Below are 20,414 nucleotides of genomic sequence, written 5' to 3'. Positions count from 1 at the left end.
CTGCTGAACTAAGAAAATATTAGTTGATGACAGAGCTGCTGACTATGTGAATGTCTGTAGACCAGTTTCTCCTGAGCCTAAAGACTTGGAAATCCAACTTTAAAAACTGACTGAAAGAAAAAAAAAAGACTGTAAGACTGTATCAAGCAGGCAGGGATTCATGAAAGCACAAACTAAAATCTTTACCAGCTATACAGAACCGTGTGGTCACTACAAAAAAATGTAGAAATATTATTGAGAGTCATGACACACTATTAAAAGAAACATGAAAGAGAGTGAATTCTTTGCATGATGCTGTGCCATTTCATTTGCTTCCAGAAGAAACATTCATTTACTTTATATTCCATAAGGAAAAATAATCTTCATTACTCACCACCGCAATTTCCTTATGAAACTTGGCCTCTAGGCTAGAGACATTTTTGAAAGTACTGACATAAAATCCAACTCGTCTACCATGTAGAGATACAAAGAGGAAAGAAGAGATGGGAAAGACTGGTCAGCAAAACTGTATTTTCAATGGCAATGACATATATTAAAGACAGATTTTCTTTACGAAATTTTGAATAACATTGGATTAAATAAAAATACCTGACCCAGAGTAGGCTCAACTTTCCTGATTTGTTAATGAACAAAAAGAGCTTCTTTTGGTATACAGCACAACCTTTCCTAGAGTGTTGGTAATAACCCCAAGAAATGGTTCTCACACTTCAATGTGCACCAGGGTCACTTGGAGGTTTGTTTCTGATTCAGTAGGTCTGAGGTGGGGACTGAGAATTTGAATTTCCAACAAGCTCTAGGTAATACTGATGCTGCTGGCTCAGAGATAACACTTTTGGAACCACTGCCCTAAGCATTTGTGTTTTAGATTTGTATCTTGTAAAAGTTTTCAGATAGAGAAGTTTATTAATTTTTACAAAATATAAATGGTCTAGTTTTGGTATCATATATTTGGATTCTGAAATTTGTTTGATAGAGAGAAATAAAAAAAACCTACAAATTAATTACAATTTTTCAGCTGAAGTGAGAGTGTACTTTCATTGAACAAATAAAAACACAAGCTATTCATTTGAAATACCTCAAACACATTTGTGAAGTAAAGTCATGGTGGGGGGCTTCTGTGAAATGAGCAAGGTCCCCTCAGTCTTCATTTTTAGGTCCCTAATAGTAAGCACACCAGTCAGCCCAGTGAATTCAGCCCAGTATCCCCAGTATAAGCTCCCTCTGCTCTAAATGAAGGCTCTTTGGACTCTATATTTAATTCAGTCCTTCTGACTCCATCTGAGTAAATCACTACTTTGATTTAATTCATGTTCTTTTTTCGGTGACATTCTCAAAAATCATCCCAGAATCCTGATTGGTTAATTAGATTCCAAATGCCAATCAAGAGCAAGAAAGGACCAGAAATACTAAATAGGTCTAATATATGGAGTAAACATATATTCAGGGAGTTTATAATAAGAATACTTATTGGGGAATAAGAATGTGCCCATACATAGTAGGCACCCCTCTTATTTAAACAAAGAGTTAAAAGGGTAGAGAAAAGGGGGCTTCTAGTGGCTTAGCTGTGCCTTGTGGTGAGTCAAATTCCAAACAGTAGAGGTGGATGAATGTTGCATCATCATTAAAGCCAATAAAAAGAAGAGCCATCTAAGCACTTTCTTATATTCCCTCACTTAACCCTCATAACAGCCCCCTAGGCAGTGATTCTCATTTTATATCCAAAAAAACTGAGGCACAGAGAGTTTTACTGTCCCAGGCCATGCAGTTAATAAGTAGAGAACCAGTATTTGGTTGCAAAAGGAGGAAAACGCAATAGAAAAGCATGGAACGTTTGCCAAGAAATTCTGCTGAAGCGTGAATGTTGTTATGTCCATGCTTTCTCATGAATTACGTGGTTTGGAATTTTAATAAAATGAAAGCTAGAAGTTCAATTTAGAGGTTCGGAAATGAAACAGTAGTTGAGTGCTAAAATCCATTCTACCAATAAGACTTACTTCTCCTATGGCTTAACCTGTACCTTAGATTCCTACCATGTTTCACTTAATCTTTTTTTTCTTTATAAGATTAGTTTATTTGGGTTTTCTTCCTCCTTTTTGTCAGCTTCATTAAGGTCTAATAGACAAGATTGTACGATATTTAAAGCAAAATGATTCCCCCAACTAGTTAATGAACACACCCAGCACCTCACATATTTATCTTTTTCTTGTAGAACATTTAAGTTCTATTAGCAAATTTCAATTATATAACACAGTGTTATCAACTACGGTCACCATATTTTACATTAGGTCCTCAGTCCTTATTCATTAGAGCTGAAAGTTTGTACCTTTTACCAACCTCTCCCTACTCCCCGCCCCGCGACCAGCACCTGGCAACCATTTTTCTACAGTGTTGCTATGAGTTTGCCTTTTTTAAAAAAAGATACCACATATAAGCGACACCATGCAGTATAACCTCACACCTATTAGAATGGGTATCATCAGAATGACAAGAGAAAACAAATGTTGGCAAGGATGTGGAGAAAACGGAGCCCTTGTGCACTGTTGGTGGGAATGTAAATTGGTGCAGCTGCTATGGGAAACAGTATGGAGATTCCTCAAAAATTTAAAAATAGAACTATCATACGATCCAGCAATTCCACTTCTGGATATATATACATGAGGGAATGGAGACAGAATCTCAAAGAGGTATCTGCACTTCCATGTTCATGGCAGCGTTATTCACAATAGCCAAGATATAGAAACAATCCGAGTGTCCATCAACTGATGAGTGGTTAAAGAAGATGTGATATATAGATACAATGAAACATTATTCAGCCGTGAGAAAGAAGGAAATCCTGCCATTTGTGACAAGACGTATAGACCCTGAGGGTATTATGCTAAGTGAAATAAGCCAGACAGAGAAAGACACATGAATGTTTCGCTCAATCTTAATAATCTTTATCTACAGTGATCATGTGGCCCTGAATTAACCTTTTTCTTTTAATTGATTGAAAGTACAGTTGAACCTTGAACAACACAGGTTTGAACTGTGCAGATCCACTTACACATGGACTTTTTCAATAAAGATAGTACCTGTATTTTCATTTGACAGATCTTTAAATTAACTAAGTGTAGGGGAAAGCTTGTGTTCAATAAGAGATCGTAATATGTGGAGTCAAAAGAGCTAGGGTTTGAGTTCTGATTCTAGCTGAACTGTTTCAGTTTCCTGCCCTTGGATGAGTCATTTATCAATTCTTTTGTTTTTGAGGCAGAGCTAGCGGTACTCGGATTTTAGACTGTATGGGGGTCAGCAACCCTGCGTTGTTCAAGAGTCAGCTGTAATATACATAATCATGTATATGTCTGTACACACACACACACACACATTAATAATAAAGAAAATCCTGGTACAGTGTGTTTGGGAAATAGTTAGTACACGGAGGGTCAGATCAGAAGCCTGGGAGGTGACAGCCTGGGGAGACAGAGGACCTTCCAGACCAGGAAGCACGCATTTATTTGCAGGCAACAGTTACGTACAACCCATGGCCCTGTTGGACCTGGGAAAAGGAGAGGACTTGGACCTGTATTTGAGGAAGCTAACTAAGGCAGAGGCTGGATGGGAGAGGAGAGACTGCACGTGTCCTGACAACATCGTGCAGAGGGACCCAGCTCTTGCATGGTCTGCAAAGGAGTCTTCCTGGGGCACTTGAACTGGCAGCCTAGGACCCCAATCATGCAGACAGTAGTTCCTCATTCAATTACTAGACAAAGAGGCCATCTAACTCCGGCTGCACACCTGGTGGTGGGCTAAGGTGGCTCCAGACACTAGCAATCCAGTTGGAGGAGCACATGAGGGCTGACTGATGAACATATGCTCCATTCATACTGGTGAGAGAAAGAAGCAGATTTCAGAACAGCATGCGAGTGTTAAAGGTACCACAAAAGGCCGTACGTGATTAAATAGCAAAAATTAGCAGATACGCCAGAAACAGCTGAAGGAACCAAGAGGAGAGGAAAGTGATGAGCCCTGTGCCAGCTGCAAACATCTGCTTGAGACGACAAAGAGGCTGCCCTGAAGAAGGGTCAGATTTAAATAGAGAAGGGGGAGTGGGGTGAAGTTGAAGTTGATGGTGGGTATCGTTTCATTTGCATCGACTTTTCACTATAATAAACAAAACCCTAATGAAGACCTATGACTTGAACTCCGGGCCCAGCTTTACTAGTTCCTTTGAATAAGCTTCTTGACTGTAAATACTGGGTGAAAGGCACAGAAAATAGAAGCTTCGATGGGCACTGCCAACCTGCTTCCCCTTCTGTTCTCTCAACTTTGAATGTGACTTCACACAAAACCTTTGTAAATATGATGAGAAAGAGTTAGCATCTCACCAACTACTTAATTATGTATGTTCCTTTAATGAAAGGTGAGTTAACATTTTTCTGTTCATTTATTTATCGCCCATTTGAATTTCTCCTTCTGTGAGTCATCTATTCATAGTTTGCTTATTTCTTGGTGTTGTTTTATTCTTCTTTATTTATAAGGGATTTTCTATTAAACATATTGAACTTTGAATACATTGAGCAAAAACAAGAATCCCCTTTCTTCTATTTTTAAATTCTGTTTCCTGATACACAGCCTATCTTGTTTATATCAATGATTATTTAGAGAAATAACTGGCACTAGAGAGAAATACCTTATTTAGAATGACTAAACAAACATCCACAATTTTCTAATATGTTTATTGTTTCCTTTTAGAACTGAGAAATTAAATCAACTAGATGTATTTAATTGAGAAAAAAGTTCAATATTTTTAATGCTACTTATCATATAGTGATTCTCTCCAATTTATGAAATCAGAGATTCTTTCAAAGTAGGGACTGCCTTGGTCTAGTTCATGAGTATAGGCCCAGCACCTAATATAGCAGAACAGGACAGAATAGGCATGCAGTAAATAGTCCATGAATAAATGAATGAATGAAAGAATGAGCAAATGAATGAACAAATTTGGCACTCATTCCACTGGAAGGGCACATTCTGACTATAACCTTGGCTTCTAAAAAACTAGCGTCACCAGCAGTAAGATATACACCCACAAAGAGTATCAAGCTCTGAATTCTGGTATCATCTGCTTGGGAGGTTTCATCTCACAAGTTCTTCATAAACAAGAGACTCTGAGACATTACCATTTCCCCAAAGGACTTGTCTGAGGCATCCTCAGGTCCCTCCTGGTCAGCTGTCAAGGCCAACTTAATTTCTTTATTAAGATGTTTCTTTGTTCTCGGAAATGGTGGAAAGGATTAAAAGCTCAGCTTACCGCAGTCCCAGCTTGCCAGCCAGGACACTAGCACCTCAGCACTGTCCTGAGGGAAGCCTGTCCCCCCTGGGAGCTGGTCACTGTTTCCCCCAGAGCGCCCTACAATGGAAGAATAATACTCTGCCTATAAGTCTGTTTCTGTTTCATAGATAGGTTCATTTGTGCCATATTTTAGATTCCACGTATAAGTGATATCATATGGGATTTGTCTTTCTCTTTCTGACTTAACCTCACTTATGATCATGTCTAGTTGCATCCATGTTGCCGCAAATGGCATTATTTTGTTCTTTTCTATGGCTGAGTAGTATTCCATTGTATATACGTACCATATCTTCTTTATTCATTCATCTGTCAATGGACATTTAGGTTGCTTCCACGTTTTGGCTATTGTGAATAGTGCTGTTATGAATAGAGGGGCGCGTATATCTTTTTCAATTAGTTTTCATCTTTTTCGGATATATGCCCAGGAGTAGGATTGCTGGATCATATGGTAATTCTATTTTTAGTTTTCTGAGGAACCTCCATACTGTTTTCCATAGTGGCTACACCAATTTACAGTCTCACCAACAGCATACTAGGGTTCCCTTTTCTCCACATCCTCGCCAAGATTTAGGATTTGACTTAAAGCAGTGTTGCATGACAAGCACAATTCTGTTTATTCAGGGTGGTGGCATGGGGGTACTGATGGGAATTGAGAGATATAAGGCCCCACTTCACCCAACAACTTCTTGTTCAACCACTGAGTGGGAAAACTGCACTTAATGGCATGAGAAATGCAGAACACCTATAAATAAGAAGAATAGTTAACATCTAAAATAGGAATGAAGTTCGGGTTAACAGGGAAGGGCTGAAAGTAGAGGCTTCGTATCAAAGACCGAAGACTAGATGAGCTATTGGAATAAAGGAAGTTCTTCCAAAAGCTAAAAGAGTATCCCTGTAAATGTCAAGGTTAAGGACAGTTCTCCTAATGCTTCTTAGTTGAGATTTGGGTCTCCACCTAAGAAATATACCAAGGTCTAAAACTGTGCCATCCAATGTAGTAGCTGCTAGCTACATCAGGTTATTTCAATTTAAAAGAATTGAAGAGAAATCATTTTAATTTAAAATTCAGGTCCCCGGTCACACTAGCCATATTCCAAGCGCTCACCAGCTAGCCACGTGTGGCAAGTAGCTATCATATTGGAAATTATAGATTACTGAACACTTCCATTGCACAGTGCTGAAGCATCACACGGAATAAGACAAGATAAGGAATATTCTCTGTTCGTGAACTTCTATAACCTGTACAGAAAGATCTTTACCTTGACCATAATGATGGTAACTCTTCTTGTAAGTCAACGTTAAACTCTTCAAACACTTTCTGTGCTTTCTGAAATTCCTCTTCTGCCTAGAAGTGACACATAACATGTTTACACTAAAAAATATCACATAGACACAAGCCATTTCTAGACACAACATCGCTTAATATAAAATAGGAATAGCTTTATGGCATCCTGGAAACATTCTGGGGAGGAGAGAATCTGGTAAAAATCCACAAGATTTTTTTCAATAAAAGTGAAATACTGGGGACTTCCCTGGTGGTGCAGTGGTAAAGAATCCACCTGCCCATGCAGAGGACACGGGCTTGATTACTGGCCCGGGAAGATCCCACATGCTGCGGAGCAACCAAACCCATGCGCCACAACTACTGAGCCTGCGCTGTAGAGCCCGCGAGCCACAACTACTGAGCCTGTGCTCTAGAGCCCACGAGCCACAACTACTGAGCCCACGTGCCACAGCTACTGAAGCCTGAGTGCCCAGAGTCCGTGCTCTGCAACAAGAGAAGCCACCACAATTAGAAGCCCACGCACCGCAACAAAGAGTAGCCCCTGCTCGCCGCAACTAGAGAAAGCCAGCGCGCAGCAACGAAGTCCCAACGCAGCTAAAAATAAATAAATTAATTAATTTTTTAAAAAAGTGAAATACTGAATCTTATTTCAAAAGGAAAACGTGACTGATTACAATGGTTGCTCTTACAGAGTCATTCACTCTACAAAAATGCACTAACAGCCTGTCACATACACCGCTCTGCTCGGGATACTGGACAGGGATGCTTCTCCAAGAAATTCCCTGTCTAGTGGGAAGTCCAAGTAATTACACTACAAGAAAGGGCTTCTAAGCTGTTACGGAGCATGCTATTAAGGAATATGGTGCAAGGAATAGAGAAGGTTCCATAGGGCAGGTGATGTTTTAACTTGATATCAAATCTTGAAGAATGAGCAAATGTTTGCTAACAAAGGGGATGGAGAATGCACTGCAATACATAAAAGGTGGAGCTGCTGGATTGGGGATGCTAGCTCACTAACCATGTGGACTTATCAGACTGCTCCACCTTTGTGCACCTCAAATCCGTAAAATGGACATAGCAATGCCCACCTCACAGGTGTTGTGAGTATTAAAGAAAGAGGATGTAAATGAAGTGCTGAACATGGTGCCTGGCACCTCAGGGGCTTCACGTGAAGGGTAGCTCTTATCACAGCTGCTCAGCAGCTGGTATTGTAGGTCACAGAGGCTCCAGCTTAGGACATGTGTAGAGGAAGAAAAGGAGGGGAAAGAAGACTTGAAAGTTGACAAGGATGGAGAGGTGAGTGAGAACCAAACTGCGAAGGTTGCATGGGCCATGGTAAGGAATTTAGAATTTTTTTTCTACAGGCAATGGGAGCCATTAAAAGATTTAAGCAGTGGAGAAACTCTATCTAGATATGTGCTGCAGAAAGGCCATCCAGGCAGCTGTGTGTGTGCAGATGGGGGAAGGCAAGACTGGATGCCAAGTGAGAAGTCAGCAGGTGTCTCCAATGAGTTGTCAGCCAATGACTGACATACGTGGTAAAAGCTCCGGAAATGGGTTTTCTAAAAGAAAAAGAATGTCATGAAATTGTAGTACACATCTGTACTCTCAAGCACAATTTATGTCTGAGAATTTCATACTCGATTTCCTAGTTGAATCTGCATTCTGGCATCAAGTACGGAGCACGACCAAAGAAAGAATGTAAGGACGCGTTACCTTCTTTGATCGGCAGTACGGTTGGGGGCGAACGCTTATGATGATGAAAATGTGAGTCAGTGTCACCCATGTGAACTCTACTGTGACCTGAAAACCCTTAATGTTACTTAAAAATTATGAACAGCAGCCCACAAGCACCGTACTTTAGTTTCAATTCTGTCCTGATTCCAATCTCCACGAGAAAGGGAAGATTTCATTTTCAAAAGCAAAGTTGCGATAGGTGACTGAACATGGAGAGTGGTGACAACAGTGGGATCGGCCCCTACCTTAGAGATGCGACTCTCGTCCTTCCTCTTGGAGCTCTGCAAAGCCTCCAGGTGGTGGCGGGCACTGTCGTAGTCCACCAGCTTCCTGCTGCGCTTTGCGATGCGGTTCTGCCAACAGGGAAACATATGCACTAAGAAAGAGACGCGGTCCGAGACTCTCTTCTTGACTGCCGAAATGCCTTCCTTGTCCGCAGTAGCTGGGGACCTTGACCGGGGATCGAGGTGAACCAGAACTTCACTAGACAAATGATCCCTGGAAAACAGACTACAGCCTCCGCTCCTTTGTGTGAAAACCATTAGGTAAAGGCCTCCCTTCCGAAAATAATTAGGAAAATCATGAGGAGGTGAAGGCTGAATTTGCAGTCAAAGACCAGAGAAATTCCAGAACTGGTTGAGGGAAGCACATAAACCTATACTCTCTGTTAGTCTCTATTCTAGATCTTTAAATGTTCCATTTTGAAGATAGTACAAGAATGTATTAGGATTTGGTTTTATAATTCTCATAGCACTCACACTAACAGCAGTTCTATAAATCAGATTTACTTCCTAAGAAACCCTTTTTCCTAGAAGTGTTTGTCAATCCTTTTGTTCATTCAAATTATCTGAGGAGATTTAAAAATATACTGATTTCTAGAGACTTTTGTTTCCAGTTAGGATATAGAGAGCTGCAAAGAATGTTACTGCCACACTAGCAAGAAAAAAATCTGGATAATTTATAAAAGCATAAATTGTCTTGATTGTATCACAGACATGAAGTCACAAGGCAATAAAGGAATCTCAATTCCAAAGAGGGATGAGTCTCTTCAAGGAGAGACGAGACACACCAACTCTTTCACCTTTGGCAGGTAAAAGCTGTGGCCACCATACAAGTGGACAAGAAATAATCAGCTAAAATTTTAACACATTGTTTAAGGTCTATTGTGGGCTAACGTGTCAGTTTGGAATAGCTGGGTGTCCAAGACACAAAGGGAAGTTGCACTTATGGGCAAGCTCTTTCCTTGGGCCTCCATTGGATGCTATGAGAAAGTCTGGGGACAAGACACTCCCTTGCAGTGCAAGTGAGAATGAGATGATCTCTGATGGCTATGGGGGTAGAAAGACAAAGCCCTGCCCATTCCCTTGGACATTTTTCTCTTTACAGAGCAAAAGCCTTAAGCCGCTTGAGGAGGAAACAACAGATCCTCTGGTCCACAGAGACCAGGCAGAGATCCACTGATTCTGGGGGAAAGGTAGAAGCAAAATCTATCTGGCCCCAGTGATGGATAGGAATCCCTTGGGCCCCTAGATATATTCAAAAATAATTGTAACACACAGAAGAGTGGGAGAAAAAATCTCAACCCATAGGGGAGGAACATAAAACCCTCTTGGGCCCAAGATCTGATTCCTACAACAAGAAGAGGTCTGATCCCACTTTGGCAGGGTCAGGAAACTCCTGTTCAAGCTCAATCACAGATACGAAGCCGACTCTGCCTAAGACAGGCCAGGAAAGTATAACATAAAACAGCCTTGCCTCAACTCCAAGCCCAGCACTGAATAACAAGAAACAGCTGCCTACCACTGGAGAAAGGCCAAGTGTATGGAGAGAGACCCCCTCTGAAACACTGGCACACAAGGACACCTGAAATCTGAGGGAAGCAGGAACACTGAGAAAAGCTCTCTGGCATCCAAGGGCCCAACCAATGTGGGTCAAAGTAGAGGCAAAAACTAGACTTCAACCCAAGAGCCTGAAAATTTTCTAGATGTTAGACTATACGTGCAAGGTATTAGCAGCCCAATTCTAGAGGAATTTGAAAGCGACGGTGCACTGAAAGTGACAACAGCAACAACAAAACACAAATCCAGCTCAAGCTGCAAAGCAGATTAATTTGAACTGTCACACTATTGGCTTGACAAAAAGGCATGCCCATTTCCAGGCATAAATATTACTCCAGTCTTCACTATTCTATACACGATGTCTGGCATTCAATCAAAAATTTTGAGACACACACATTAAAAAAAAGAAAAACGGCCCATGAGAAAAGACAGAGCAAGCAACGGAACCAGATTCAGACATGACCCAAATGTTGGAAGTATTAGTAATTTTTTTTTTGGGGGGGGGGCGCTGCACCCATGCAGCATGTGGGATCTTAGCTCCCCAACCAGGGATTGAACCTGTGCCCTCTGCAGTGGAAGTACAGAGTCTTAACCACTGGACCACCAGGGAAGTCCCCAGTCAGTAATTTTAAAATAACTATGACTAATATGTTAAAGCATCTAGCTGGAAAAGGTAGACAAAATACATAAACAGATAGGGAATTTCAACAGATACATGGAAATTTAGCTAAATGGAAATCAAATGGAAATGATAAAATTTATCAGAGAGGAGAAATTTCTTCATTAGACTTAAAACAGCTGAGGAAAGGAACAGTACAGTTCAAGATAAATGAAATGAAGAGAAAATTTTCTCATTAAAACACAAAGAGAGGGACTTCCCTGGTGGCACAGTGGTTAAGAATCCGCCTGCCAATGCAGGGGACATATGTTCGAGCCCTGGTCTGGGAGGATCCCACATGCCGTGGAGCAACTAAGCCCGTGCGCCACAACTACTGATGCTGCGTGCCACAACTACTGAAGCCTGCACACCTAGAGCCTGTGCTCCACAGCACGAGAAGTGACCGCAATGAGACGCCCACGCACCACAATGAAGAGCAGCCCCGCTCGCCGCAAGTAGAGAAAGCCCACACCCAGCAATGAAGACCCAATGAAGCCAAACATAAAAATTAATTAATTTTAAAAAATCACTAAAGAAACCCCCACAAAGTGAGCAAAAGTTTAAAAAGAAACAGAATCAAGCATACAAGATCTATAATACAACATCAAATATCAAACAGTCTAACATCGTGTAACTGGAGTCTCAAAGAGAGGAGAGGGAGAGGCAGAGAAATATTTGAAGTGATAATGGCTGAGAATTTTATAAAATAAGGAAGACATCAAAGTACACATCCAAGACATTCATAGAATCCCAAGAGGGATAAATACCAAACAAGACACAGACAGCTACGCCAAAACCAAACTGCTTCAAATCAAGAATAAAGAAAAAAAATAACTACAAAGGTAAGAATTACAGAAGACTAGTCTTCAGAAACTGTGCAAGCCAGAATACAATGGAGTAGCATCTCTTAAGCACTGAAAAATAAAAAATCAAGAGAGATTTTTAGAATTCTATTTTCAGTGAAAATACCTTCCAAAAGTAAAGGTGAAAAAGTAAAGGTAAACGTTTTTTAAAAGACAAACAAAAGCTGGGGGAACTCATTGCCATATAAGAATTTTAATACCAACAGGAGCTGTACAAAGAAATGAGTAAGAGAAATGGTAAAAATTGAGGTAAATAGACAAGATTTTGGTTTTTTACTTTGAATTGCTTGAAAAGGTCACAGAACTAGAGAAAAGCAGAAACAATAGATCGTGGGCTTTATAACCTATGTATAGGGAAAATATATGACAATAAGAGCACAGGGAATGGAGGGAGGAGCTGGAAATACACTGCTGTAAGGTTCTTAGACTGTACATAAAGTGCTGCAACGTTACCTGAAGTTAGACAAGTTAAAGATGTACATTGCAAACTGTAGGGCAACCACTAAAAATTAAGTTAAAGAGGAACAACTAATAAGCAAGTAGTGTAAGATATACTGATTCCTGAGCCCCAGACTAAGAGATTCTGATTCTGTTAGTCTGAGGCAAAGTCCAGGCATCTGTCCTTTTTAAAAAAAAATCCCCAGTGGTCTAGTTGTGCCCAGCTAGTCTAATACTGAGAACTGCAGAAGAGGACCCTTAAAAAACTTTCAATTTCATAGGGTAGGAAGAAGAAAAACAACAATAATATAAATGTTTATCATTTACAAAACATAGTCCTCTGGGTCCTCACAGCAACGTCCAGTATGGGTGTTTCAGGGATTTTCCCATTTTACAGGTAGGGAATTTGAAGTTGCATGAGATTAACCTCTAACTTGTCCAGAATCACTCAGAAAGTCTGTTGCGAAAGATGAATTAGGTATCAGCCCCGGGACCAGTGCCAAGAGTAGGGTGACTCCAGTGAGACACCTAGGGCACAATGTTTAAGGAGGCTCTCACTCTTGGGGTAATGTTAGTGCAGGGTCAGCAGTCCGAGTAGGTGCCTCCTTATATTTTGAACCCTCGTGCCCTCACCTGTCTCGCTCAGTCCCTGCCCCTGATGCTTGGTTAGTACTCTTTCTAGCACTGCCCAGGTGTCTCTGTCATCCAGCTACCATCTGTCGCTCTGTGCTACTCTGCTACACCCGCTTCAGGGGTGATGACAGGTGGGGTGGGGCAGTTACTCTCATTTAGCTGCTTCCAATCCCTTTCACTTTACCCTCTGCACCGACCACTTCCGACTGGTGTCAGTGGAAGGATGGTTGACATACCACGTTCACTCAAAATATGCGATGAATTAGCCCAGCAGAGTAGAGAGAAGGGTGCTAACAAGGTGACAAAGCTCATTACTTTCAGCAGACATCTGTTACCTTCCAAGGAGCACTGCCCCTTGAGGTAGTGGCCTTGTGTAACTCTGCGGAAACTTTTACAAAGCTCTGCTTTGTGGACTTGGTCGGGGGTGGGGAGGTTGTCCTTTAGTATCTTCCAAAAAAGCAAATCTTGATGCTTTGAAGATAAACTTGATTTTCGAAAAGAGCTGAAATCCAATTACTTCCAAGCCTGGGAACAGTGTACTGGATCATCTTATTTTTTGTTCAAAAACAAGAAGTGAAGTAAATAATGTGAGTCATTTTCTTGTGTAACTGACAAGTTAATTACGGAGTACAGCTTACCATGGCAGAAATGACATTTTGAAGGCCATCACTCATTTTGATGCATATATTTTTGTGTTGGCAAAACATATCAATCGTACTGCCTTACCTACCTGATATTTGGGAAACCTGAAAAAAGAACCACATCTCCTAAGAAAGGGTAGAGTTAATACACTATAGCTTTCACATGGAAAATGATACAATTCTTATTTAATCATCCAATAGTAAATTTTATTAAATAAATTTACTAGCTTAATCGTAAATCGTTTAATTAAATGGCTTTTAAAAATTGACTTATTTTAGTTATTTATTTCTTTTTAATATTTTTGGCTGTGTTGGGTCTTAGTTGCAGTGCTTGGGCTTCTCTCTAGTTGTGGCGTGTGGGTTTTCTCTCTCTAGTTGTGGTGCTTGGGCACGTGGCTCTGGAGCTGTGGGATCTTAGTTCCCTGACCAGGGATTGAACTTGTGTTCTCTGCATTGGGAGGTGGATTCTTTACCACTGGACCACAAGGGAAGAGTCTCAATTAAATGGTTCAATTAAAAGTTCTTCAGATTCCGCACTATGCATTGACCGTATGCAGTAAAGAAAATAATTTACTAAATTTTTTAAAAATTTCAACAATAACCCCAATTTGGAATTCATTTTGGCCCACTGCTGTAAATATATGCTTAATGGCTAATGCACAGCTGCCAAGATAAAATCTAAACTTCATTTTACAATAACTGCTAACAGCTGTAAGCCTGTGTAGGTTGGGGACAAGCTGGCTCTTATTACAACATTGATTTTAGATATCAGTGCTGCACAACAAAAACTGTAACACCAGGTGCCCTGCCAATCACAGCTGGAAAAGTCAAACACCATTCCCTCATGAATGGTACTGCACAGCCCTTGCTGATGGGCTGCAGTAAATATTTGGAAATTTGCCTAACCATGCACACCCTGTTGATGTTAATGAGTCAAGGAAGTCAACTGTGTTCCAGGCTTTGAAAATGCTCCACCGTATTTTTAATCATTAATCCTCCTTTTCATCAATAACCCATTCACTACATAATCTCTCAGCACTCACTTTATGAAGTGACAGAGTCTGTATCCACATCTAACTTCCGTCCATTGAGTAAAAGGCACAACATCTGTGTATGTTCACAGACGAAAAGTCTTTCAACTATTAGAAACAGCTATCCCAACTGCTCTCCAACCCCAGGTTGTTTCCTTTCCAAGTTAAACACTGCTATTTCCTTCACTGTTCACCATATGAAATGGTTTCACAATTGTCTATCTTGGTTGAAACCCTATGTGTATGCTCTAATATTCGAAATGTGACTTCAAAGAAACAGAGAGAGAGATTATGTAGGCTCTTTCCACGATGCAGGTAAAACCATATTTCATTTATCTTCAGGGAATCCAGCTAGATAACATGATTCCAAATCTCTCATGTAAGATGTTTCAGTAACTGGAGGATCATCATTGTGTATGACCTCAACCATGAACACCATGGACCACAGGAAAAGAACTGCTTAAACAGAATAAAAGGACTTCCCTGGTGGCGCAATGGTTAAGAATCCGCCTGCCAATGCAGGGGGCACGGGTTCGAGGCCTGGTCTGGGAAGATCCCATATGCCGCGGAGCAGCTAAGCCCTTTCACAACAACTACTAAGCCCACGTGCCACAACTACTGAAGCCCGTGTGCCTAGAGCCTGTGCTCCACAACAAAGAGAAGCCACTGCAACGAGAAGCCAGCACTCAGTAATGCAGACCCAATGCAGCCAAAATTTAATTAATTAATTAATTAATTAATTAATTAAAAAATAGAATAAAAGTTCCACTGAGTGTTTCAACAAACTGAAAAGACTAACCAACATAATCCATCATGAGTTTATTTTAATCTCTCTGTTTCAACAAAGGTACTTCTGTATGTCTTCTGAAATTTTATGCTCCTAGAGAGAATGGTCAATTTCCAAATAGCTATTGCTGGGCAGCATCATAACAAATAACAAACAGATCCTTCACACATTTTTGATGATACTAAGTTTTTGTTCCTGAAGCTCAACAACTTTTCAAATGTATTCTCCTGTAGTCAATCACAGCCTTTATTTGCTTATCTAAGTTGTAGTATCAAATATTATATGACTAATTTAGACAAGTTGCGACGTTCTTTGAAATTTTCAAGTAGGAAGACAAACGTTTCTTTTACCTAATTTATTAGGAATTGATTTTTATGGAGACTGAATCACCACGCAATAAACAGTATTCTAAAGTGTGATAATAATTCTGAGACTGCTCCACAAATGCTGCAAATTCCAAGGCAAAATGTCAATGCCTATCAAATTATCTGAAGATATCTCAAAACACATTCCCTGTGTACAGAATTTTAACTTTTTAAAAAGTTGTTTAATTTCTCAGAAAATTTTTAAAACTGACTTAATACCTTTCCAAATTAAGATGTAGCTATACAATGACTCGGTAAAGCATTCGGCTGCCTATTATGATAACATCACCTAGAATTCGTCATTTGGATTTGTTCTCTGGGACATTTTGCCAACAAGGCTAATGCGTCCAGTTTGATCCACTTAGGTTTTAGTCTGGTGCCTCTGGTGTCCCAAAACACACTTCGGGTGTTGGCCATCTAGCGTTAGGCATTCTGTGTGGGACTGAGGAAACTAATGTCATTGATAGGAGTATAGTTTTGGCCAAGAAGCTTCACTATGTTTCATGGCCAAGGGCGGTGCACATTATTGCAGATAGTATCCGGGTGTCTGGCAATGGCTAGGTCAGAAGACCAGGTAAAATGGAACTTCACGTCAGAGGTCACCTAGCAAGATACTGAAAATGCCCATGGACACTGGTTCATGGCCTCCTTGCTCTACAGGAAGGGCAGCACATGGCTGTCTTACCTAGCAGTCCTCTTTGAGCTGGGAGAACAACTAGGGAGCAGATCTATTAACGCTGCCATTTGCTATATACAGCCCTGATGGTTTAAAGACCATCTATACCTTAAGAATCAATTTCAAATCTGTGATATTCAATCCTTCACTTGTATATATTCCTTTCAATGAATCCAAGTGTCGAATAAGACAAATGTTTTAGACAAGATATTTTCAGATCCAGATGCAAATGTATTTGAAATGCTTACATCTTAAGAATTCAATGTGAACCTGAAAATTTCAAGGAGAGAAAAAATATGCAGGTGTACTATGAACATACACAAAATAAACAGTAAGGAAAAGCTCAGATTTTGCTCTCACGTGTGCAATGAAGTTTCTCCTTTCCTCAAGACCTTTGTTTATTCTAACGGAAATTCTTGCCAAATGCCATATAACCAAAAGGTTTGAACATAAAGAAGACTGGAATTTTTTGGTATCTCTGAGTTATGATTTTATATCTGTAGGATTAAAAAGACTTCTGTAGAGAAATAAAAGCTGAAACAGTTCCTTAAAGGGGGAAATGTGATTTCTGGAACTATATTTCATTTTAAACTGTTAGGAACAGGATAAAAATCTCATGCTTAAATAAATGAAAAGTTACCAGCTGTCTTTGATGTCAGCTTGAGGACTTTTACTTCTACTTATCTCTTGCCCATGTTTTAATGAGAACATGGGACCATTCAATTCTTCCCTTTATAGACACAGAATAAAATACCTTTATGTCAGGAAATTGGCCCAGATAGGTGTCCAGTGTCAGCAAGGACCCATCCACTAGTTTTTGATGGAAGTCTTCCCACAGCACATCACATTTCTGAAAGAAAAAGAGAAATAAAGAGACAACTGCAGGATTACTTTAATTGGATAACTTTCACCAACTTCTAAAAAACCTGAAACTATAAAATTAAATAAGTTCTACCTCCCTGGCTGGTAAATGCTAGAAAAGTGTGAATTATTTAAGAATACAGTAATTTGGCTACCAGTTCTAATTTATAATATAGGCTACCTAAGGGCTCAGCTCATTTAAAAATGTGTTTCTGATTCCGAATTACTAAAGAATGTAGAAACTTCAAAAGGTCCCCCGATTCCTATAAATGGACTTTGGGGCTAGGAGTCTGTGAAGAATTCCACCAAGACAGTTTGCTTCTGAAGCAATCCATGAAATTAGAAAGCACCCCAGACAAACAACAAACCATTGCTGAAGCCTCCACATGGAGAGCAGAAAATTTAGTCATACTGGGAAGGGCCCTACCATTTATGGAATATCAATTATGATAAACACAATGAGTATTAGATATTATTATTATTGTTACTCCTATTACTGTCAAGGCATTGGGTTCAAAGCTGTATGTGTCTCTGTGTGTATGTGTGTGTGTGTGATTTAATTCTCACAATAGCCTTATGAAGAAAGTCTCGTTGTTGCCATTATACAGAAGATGATGCTGAAATCCAGAGATGTTACATAGTTTGGCTAAGGTCATGCAGCTGGTATATGACAGACTCTGGTTTCAACCCTTGAATTTGAAGCCCATGATCTGTCGATGACACCAGGCTGCCTCACCAGAACAGAGTTCATAGCCCAGCTGTGTGACTTTGGAAAACTGAATGTTCCTGAGTTTCAATTTCTCCAAGTATGTGAGTCGACAACATAAACTTGCTTCACAGAAGCCCAGGCACGTGCACAAGAACGTCATTCCATATTCCTCCCATTACTACATCTGGCGTCTCCTGACAATGTCTACCCTTTCTTTTTTCTTAGCAATAGAACATCCAGTTTTAGCCGGGCACATGGCTGCCTAGGATACAGACCATACCTCCCAGCCTCCACTGCAGCCAAGTGTAGCCATGAGACTAAATTCTGCCAATGGGATGGACTTTCAGGAAGTGGCCCTAAAAGGAGGCTTGTCCTCCAAGCTTCCTCCTTCTTGCTGACTGGAAGACAAAACTGAGAGCTGATAGCCAGAGCTCAGAGTCATCTTGAACGTGGAGGTGGCAGCAGGGATGCAAAGACAGGCCCCTGATGCCCGTGGGTCCTCCATACCACACCTGGGCTGCCAACCTCCAAGGTTGGTTATGGGAGAGAAGCTTCTCTCTTGTTGAAAACCACTTTTTAATGGTTGATTTGCTTCTCTTTTTCACACGTTAAAACCCAATTCTAATTATCATAGATCCTTATTAAGAATTTTATGCAAACAGGGACTTCCCTGGTGGTGCAGTGGATAAGACTCCGTGCTCCCAATGCAGGGGGCCCGGGTTCGATCCCAGGTCAGGGAACTAGCTCCCACATGCAAGCCACGACTAAGAGTTCGCATGTCACAACTAAGGAGCCCATGTGCCACAACTAAGGAGCCCGCCTGCTGTATCTAAGACCCAGCGCAACTGAATAAATAAATTAATTAATTAAAAAAAAAGAATTTTATGCAAAGAAAAAAATTTAAGTCCCCCATACAAAGAGGCTTATCTTATGATCTGAGCAGGCCCCCTGGACATGCAGTGTCGGGTGCTTCACCATCGAAAGATTCCAAAAATCCTGGCAGCCACGAGGATCAAGGTAGGACAGCAGCTGTTTCCTTAGGAATCAAGGTCAACAGTGGCATTTGCCATACACAGAACTGTAACGTGGTGTTCCGAAAAGCCATTCCCACAAGTTTCTACTATTCCTTTAAAAATTCTTCTTTTCACAATGAATTTTTAATTATACACCTCTAATCGGAAATTTACAAAATGAGTTAAGCCTTTAACAACACGCTGTTGAAACACAGTGTCTTTATATTTAAGAAATGTGAGAAGATGCAATTCCTCAAAACTGCATTGGAAAATGGTGTGTGGAGGCTACTTTTGCCTAATTCACATACTGAAAGTTTTCGAAAGAGGAAACAGAGCTCACAAAGAGCTTTCTTCATAAATAGATCTCGGTTTCTATCATAGTCATAACAAAATTATGACTCGTGATCAATGTGGGGATGTTAGAATTTTGGTGAAGCAGCCCAGGAAAGATGTTAACCCATATTTCCAAAGGCTACACAGCTGATCGGCATGTCATGTACCAGACCCTTCCCTGAGTTGTGGCGGCCATATGTCTTAACTCTCCTGTGCCTCATGAGAAGCAACGAGCTCCCATGCAGTGGGCATGATGATCAACCGTTCTTTGTTTTAACCAAGAGCTTGGACGTGAGAAAACCCCTGACAGCAGGCTTCCTAAAGTCAGTAATAATCACGCACACTGTGCACTAGGTCGAGGATGTGGATACACTAGACTTTAAGTGTGTTTTTAGGAGATACAATTATTATTCACACTTCGCCAATAAGGAAACTAAAGCCCGAGAAGGTTAAAGAACTCATCTGATGTCACATCCCATTCCGCCTTATTCAAAGCAACAATAACCACTTCCTCACTTCCCAGAGCCAGACAGCCCTGAGCTAGACGGTGCATTTCGGGTGTTAAGACATGTCTAAGGACGAAGCCTTTCATTAGTTCAATTCCTATTAGCAGGCCCTGTCCTCGGCCCTGCAGACCAGCGAATGGACCATCTGGTGGTAAAGTGAATGGGATGCTCTTCCCAGATCCCGCGCCTGCTTTCAAGGAGGGATAGGGAAGAAGGCACAGTACATAAAATCAGGCCATGAGCCAGTTCTCCTACTGGAATGGGCTAAGAAGTGTAGTAAAGGACAGACAAGTGCTATTCTCAGGTTGAACAAAACCAATCTTTAAGCCACAGCTTTCTACCCAAGTGGCTTTATCATCATGTTCACTCCTCACTGCAAGTTAGGGTTGATGTGGATGGTGGAACTGCACAGTGCCTTCTGGGTACACGGTGTCCCCTCATGATTAGGGCCATGAAGTGGTGAGAGGGGGTCAGGGGATAGGCTGAGTGAGCAGGACACGGTGGGAACCTCACAGAAGTCACCCCGGGGCCTCTCACGTGCTGTGACCAGCTCTTACCTCACCGACCGTTTTCACGTCTTCGCGCCCGTACCAGTCGGGCTCGTAGACTTCATGCAGCGACTCGGTGAGCTTCATGGAAGCCTCTTGCATGCCTAGCATTGGAGAAAAACAACTCCTGTTAGAGAGGGGTAGGTGAGGAGTCCCTTCC

At 40.9% G+C, this 20,414-nt stretch overlaps 1 protein-coding gene and 1 non-coding gene across 4 annotated transcripts in view; both read right to left on the bottom strand.

Moving 5' to 3' along the window:
* AMPH (amphiphysin) overlaps nt 1–20,414 on the bottom strand; it is a 193,494-nt gene that overhangs the window by 60,948 nt on the left and 112,132 nt on the right. For all 3 annotated transcript variants that reach the window (XM_007455330.1, XM_007455329.1, XM_007455331.1), the window contains exons 4-8: nt 20,264–20,358; nt 17,039–17,134; nt 8,600–8,707; nt 6,592–6,677; nt 374–449 (exon numbers count right to left, since the gene is read on the bottom strand). In XM_007455330.1, coding sequence (XP_007455392.1) covers nt 374–449; nt 6,592–6,677; nt 8,600–8,707; nt 17,039–17,134; nt 20,264–20,358 — 461 coding nt within the window. The remainder of the gene's footprint in view (nt 1–373; nt 450–6,591; nt 6,678–8,599; nt 8,708–17,038; nt 17,135–20,263; nt 20,359–20,414) is intronic.
* Nucleotides 10,730–10,802, bottom strand: TRNAG-UCC (transfer RNA glycine (anticodon UCC)). The gene has a single exon. It is a non-coding gene; the product is annotated as a tRNA-Gly (tRNA).

Source organism: Lipotes vexillifer, unplaced genomic scaffold (genome assembly GCF_000442215.2).
Source record: "Lipotes vexillifer unplaced genomic scaffold, Lipotes_vexillifer_v1.1 scaffold234, whole genome shotgun sequence".
In the NCBI taxonomy this organism is placed as follows: domain Eukaryota; kingdom Metazoa; phylum Chordata; class Mammalia; order Artiodactyla; family Lipotidae; genus Lipotes; species Lipotes vexillifer.
Note: the sequence above shows the minus strand (reverse complement) of the source record. Positions and strands in the feature narration are given on the sequence as shown.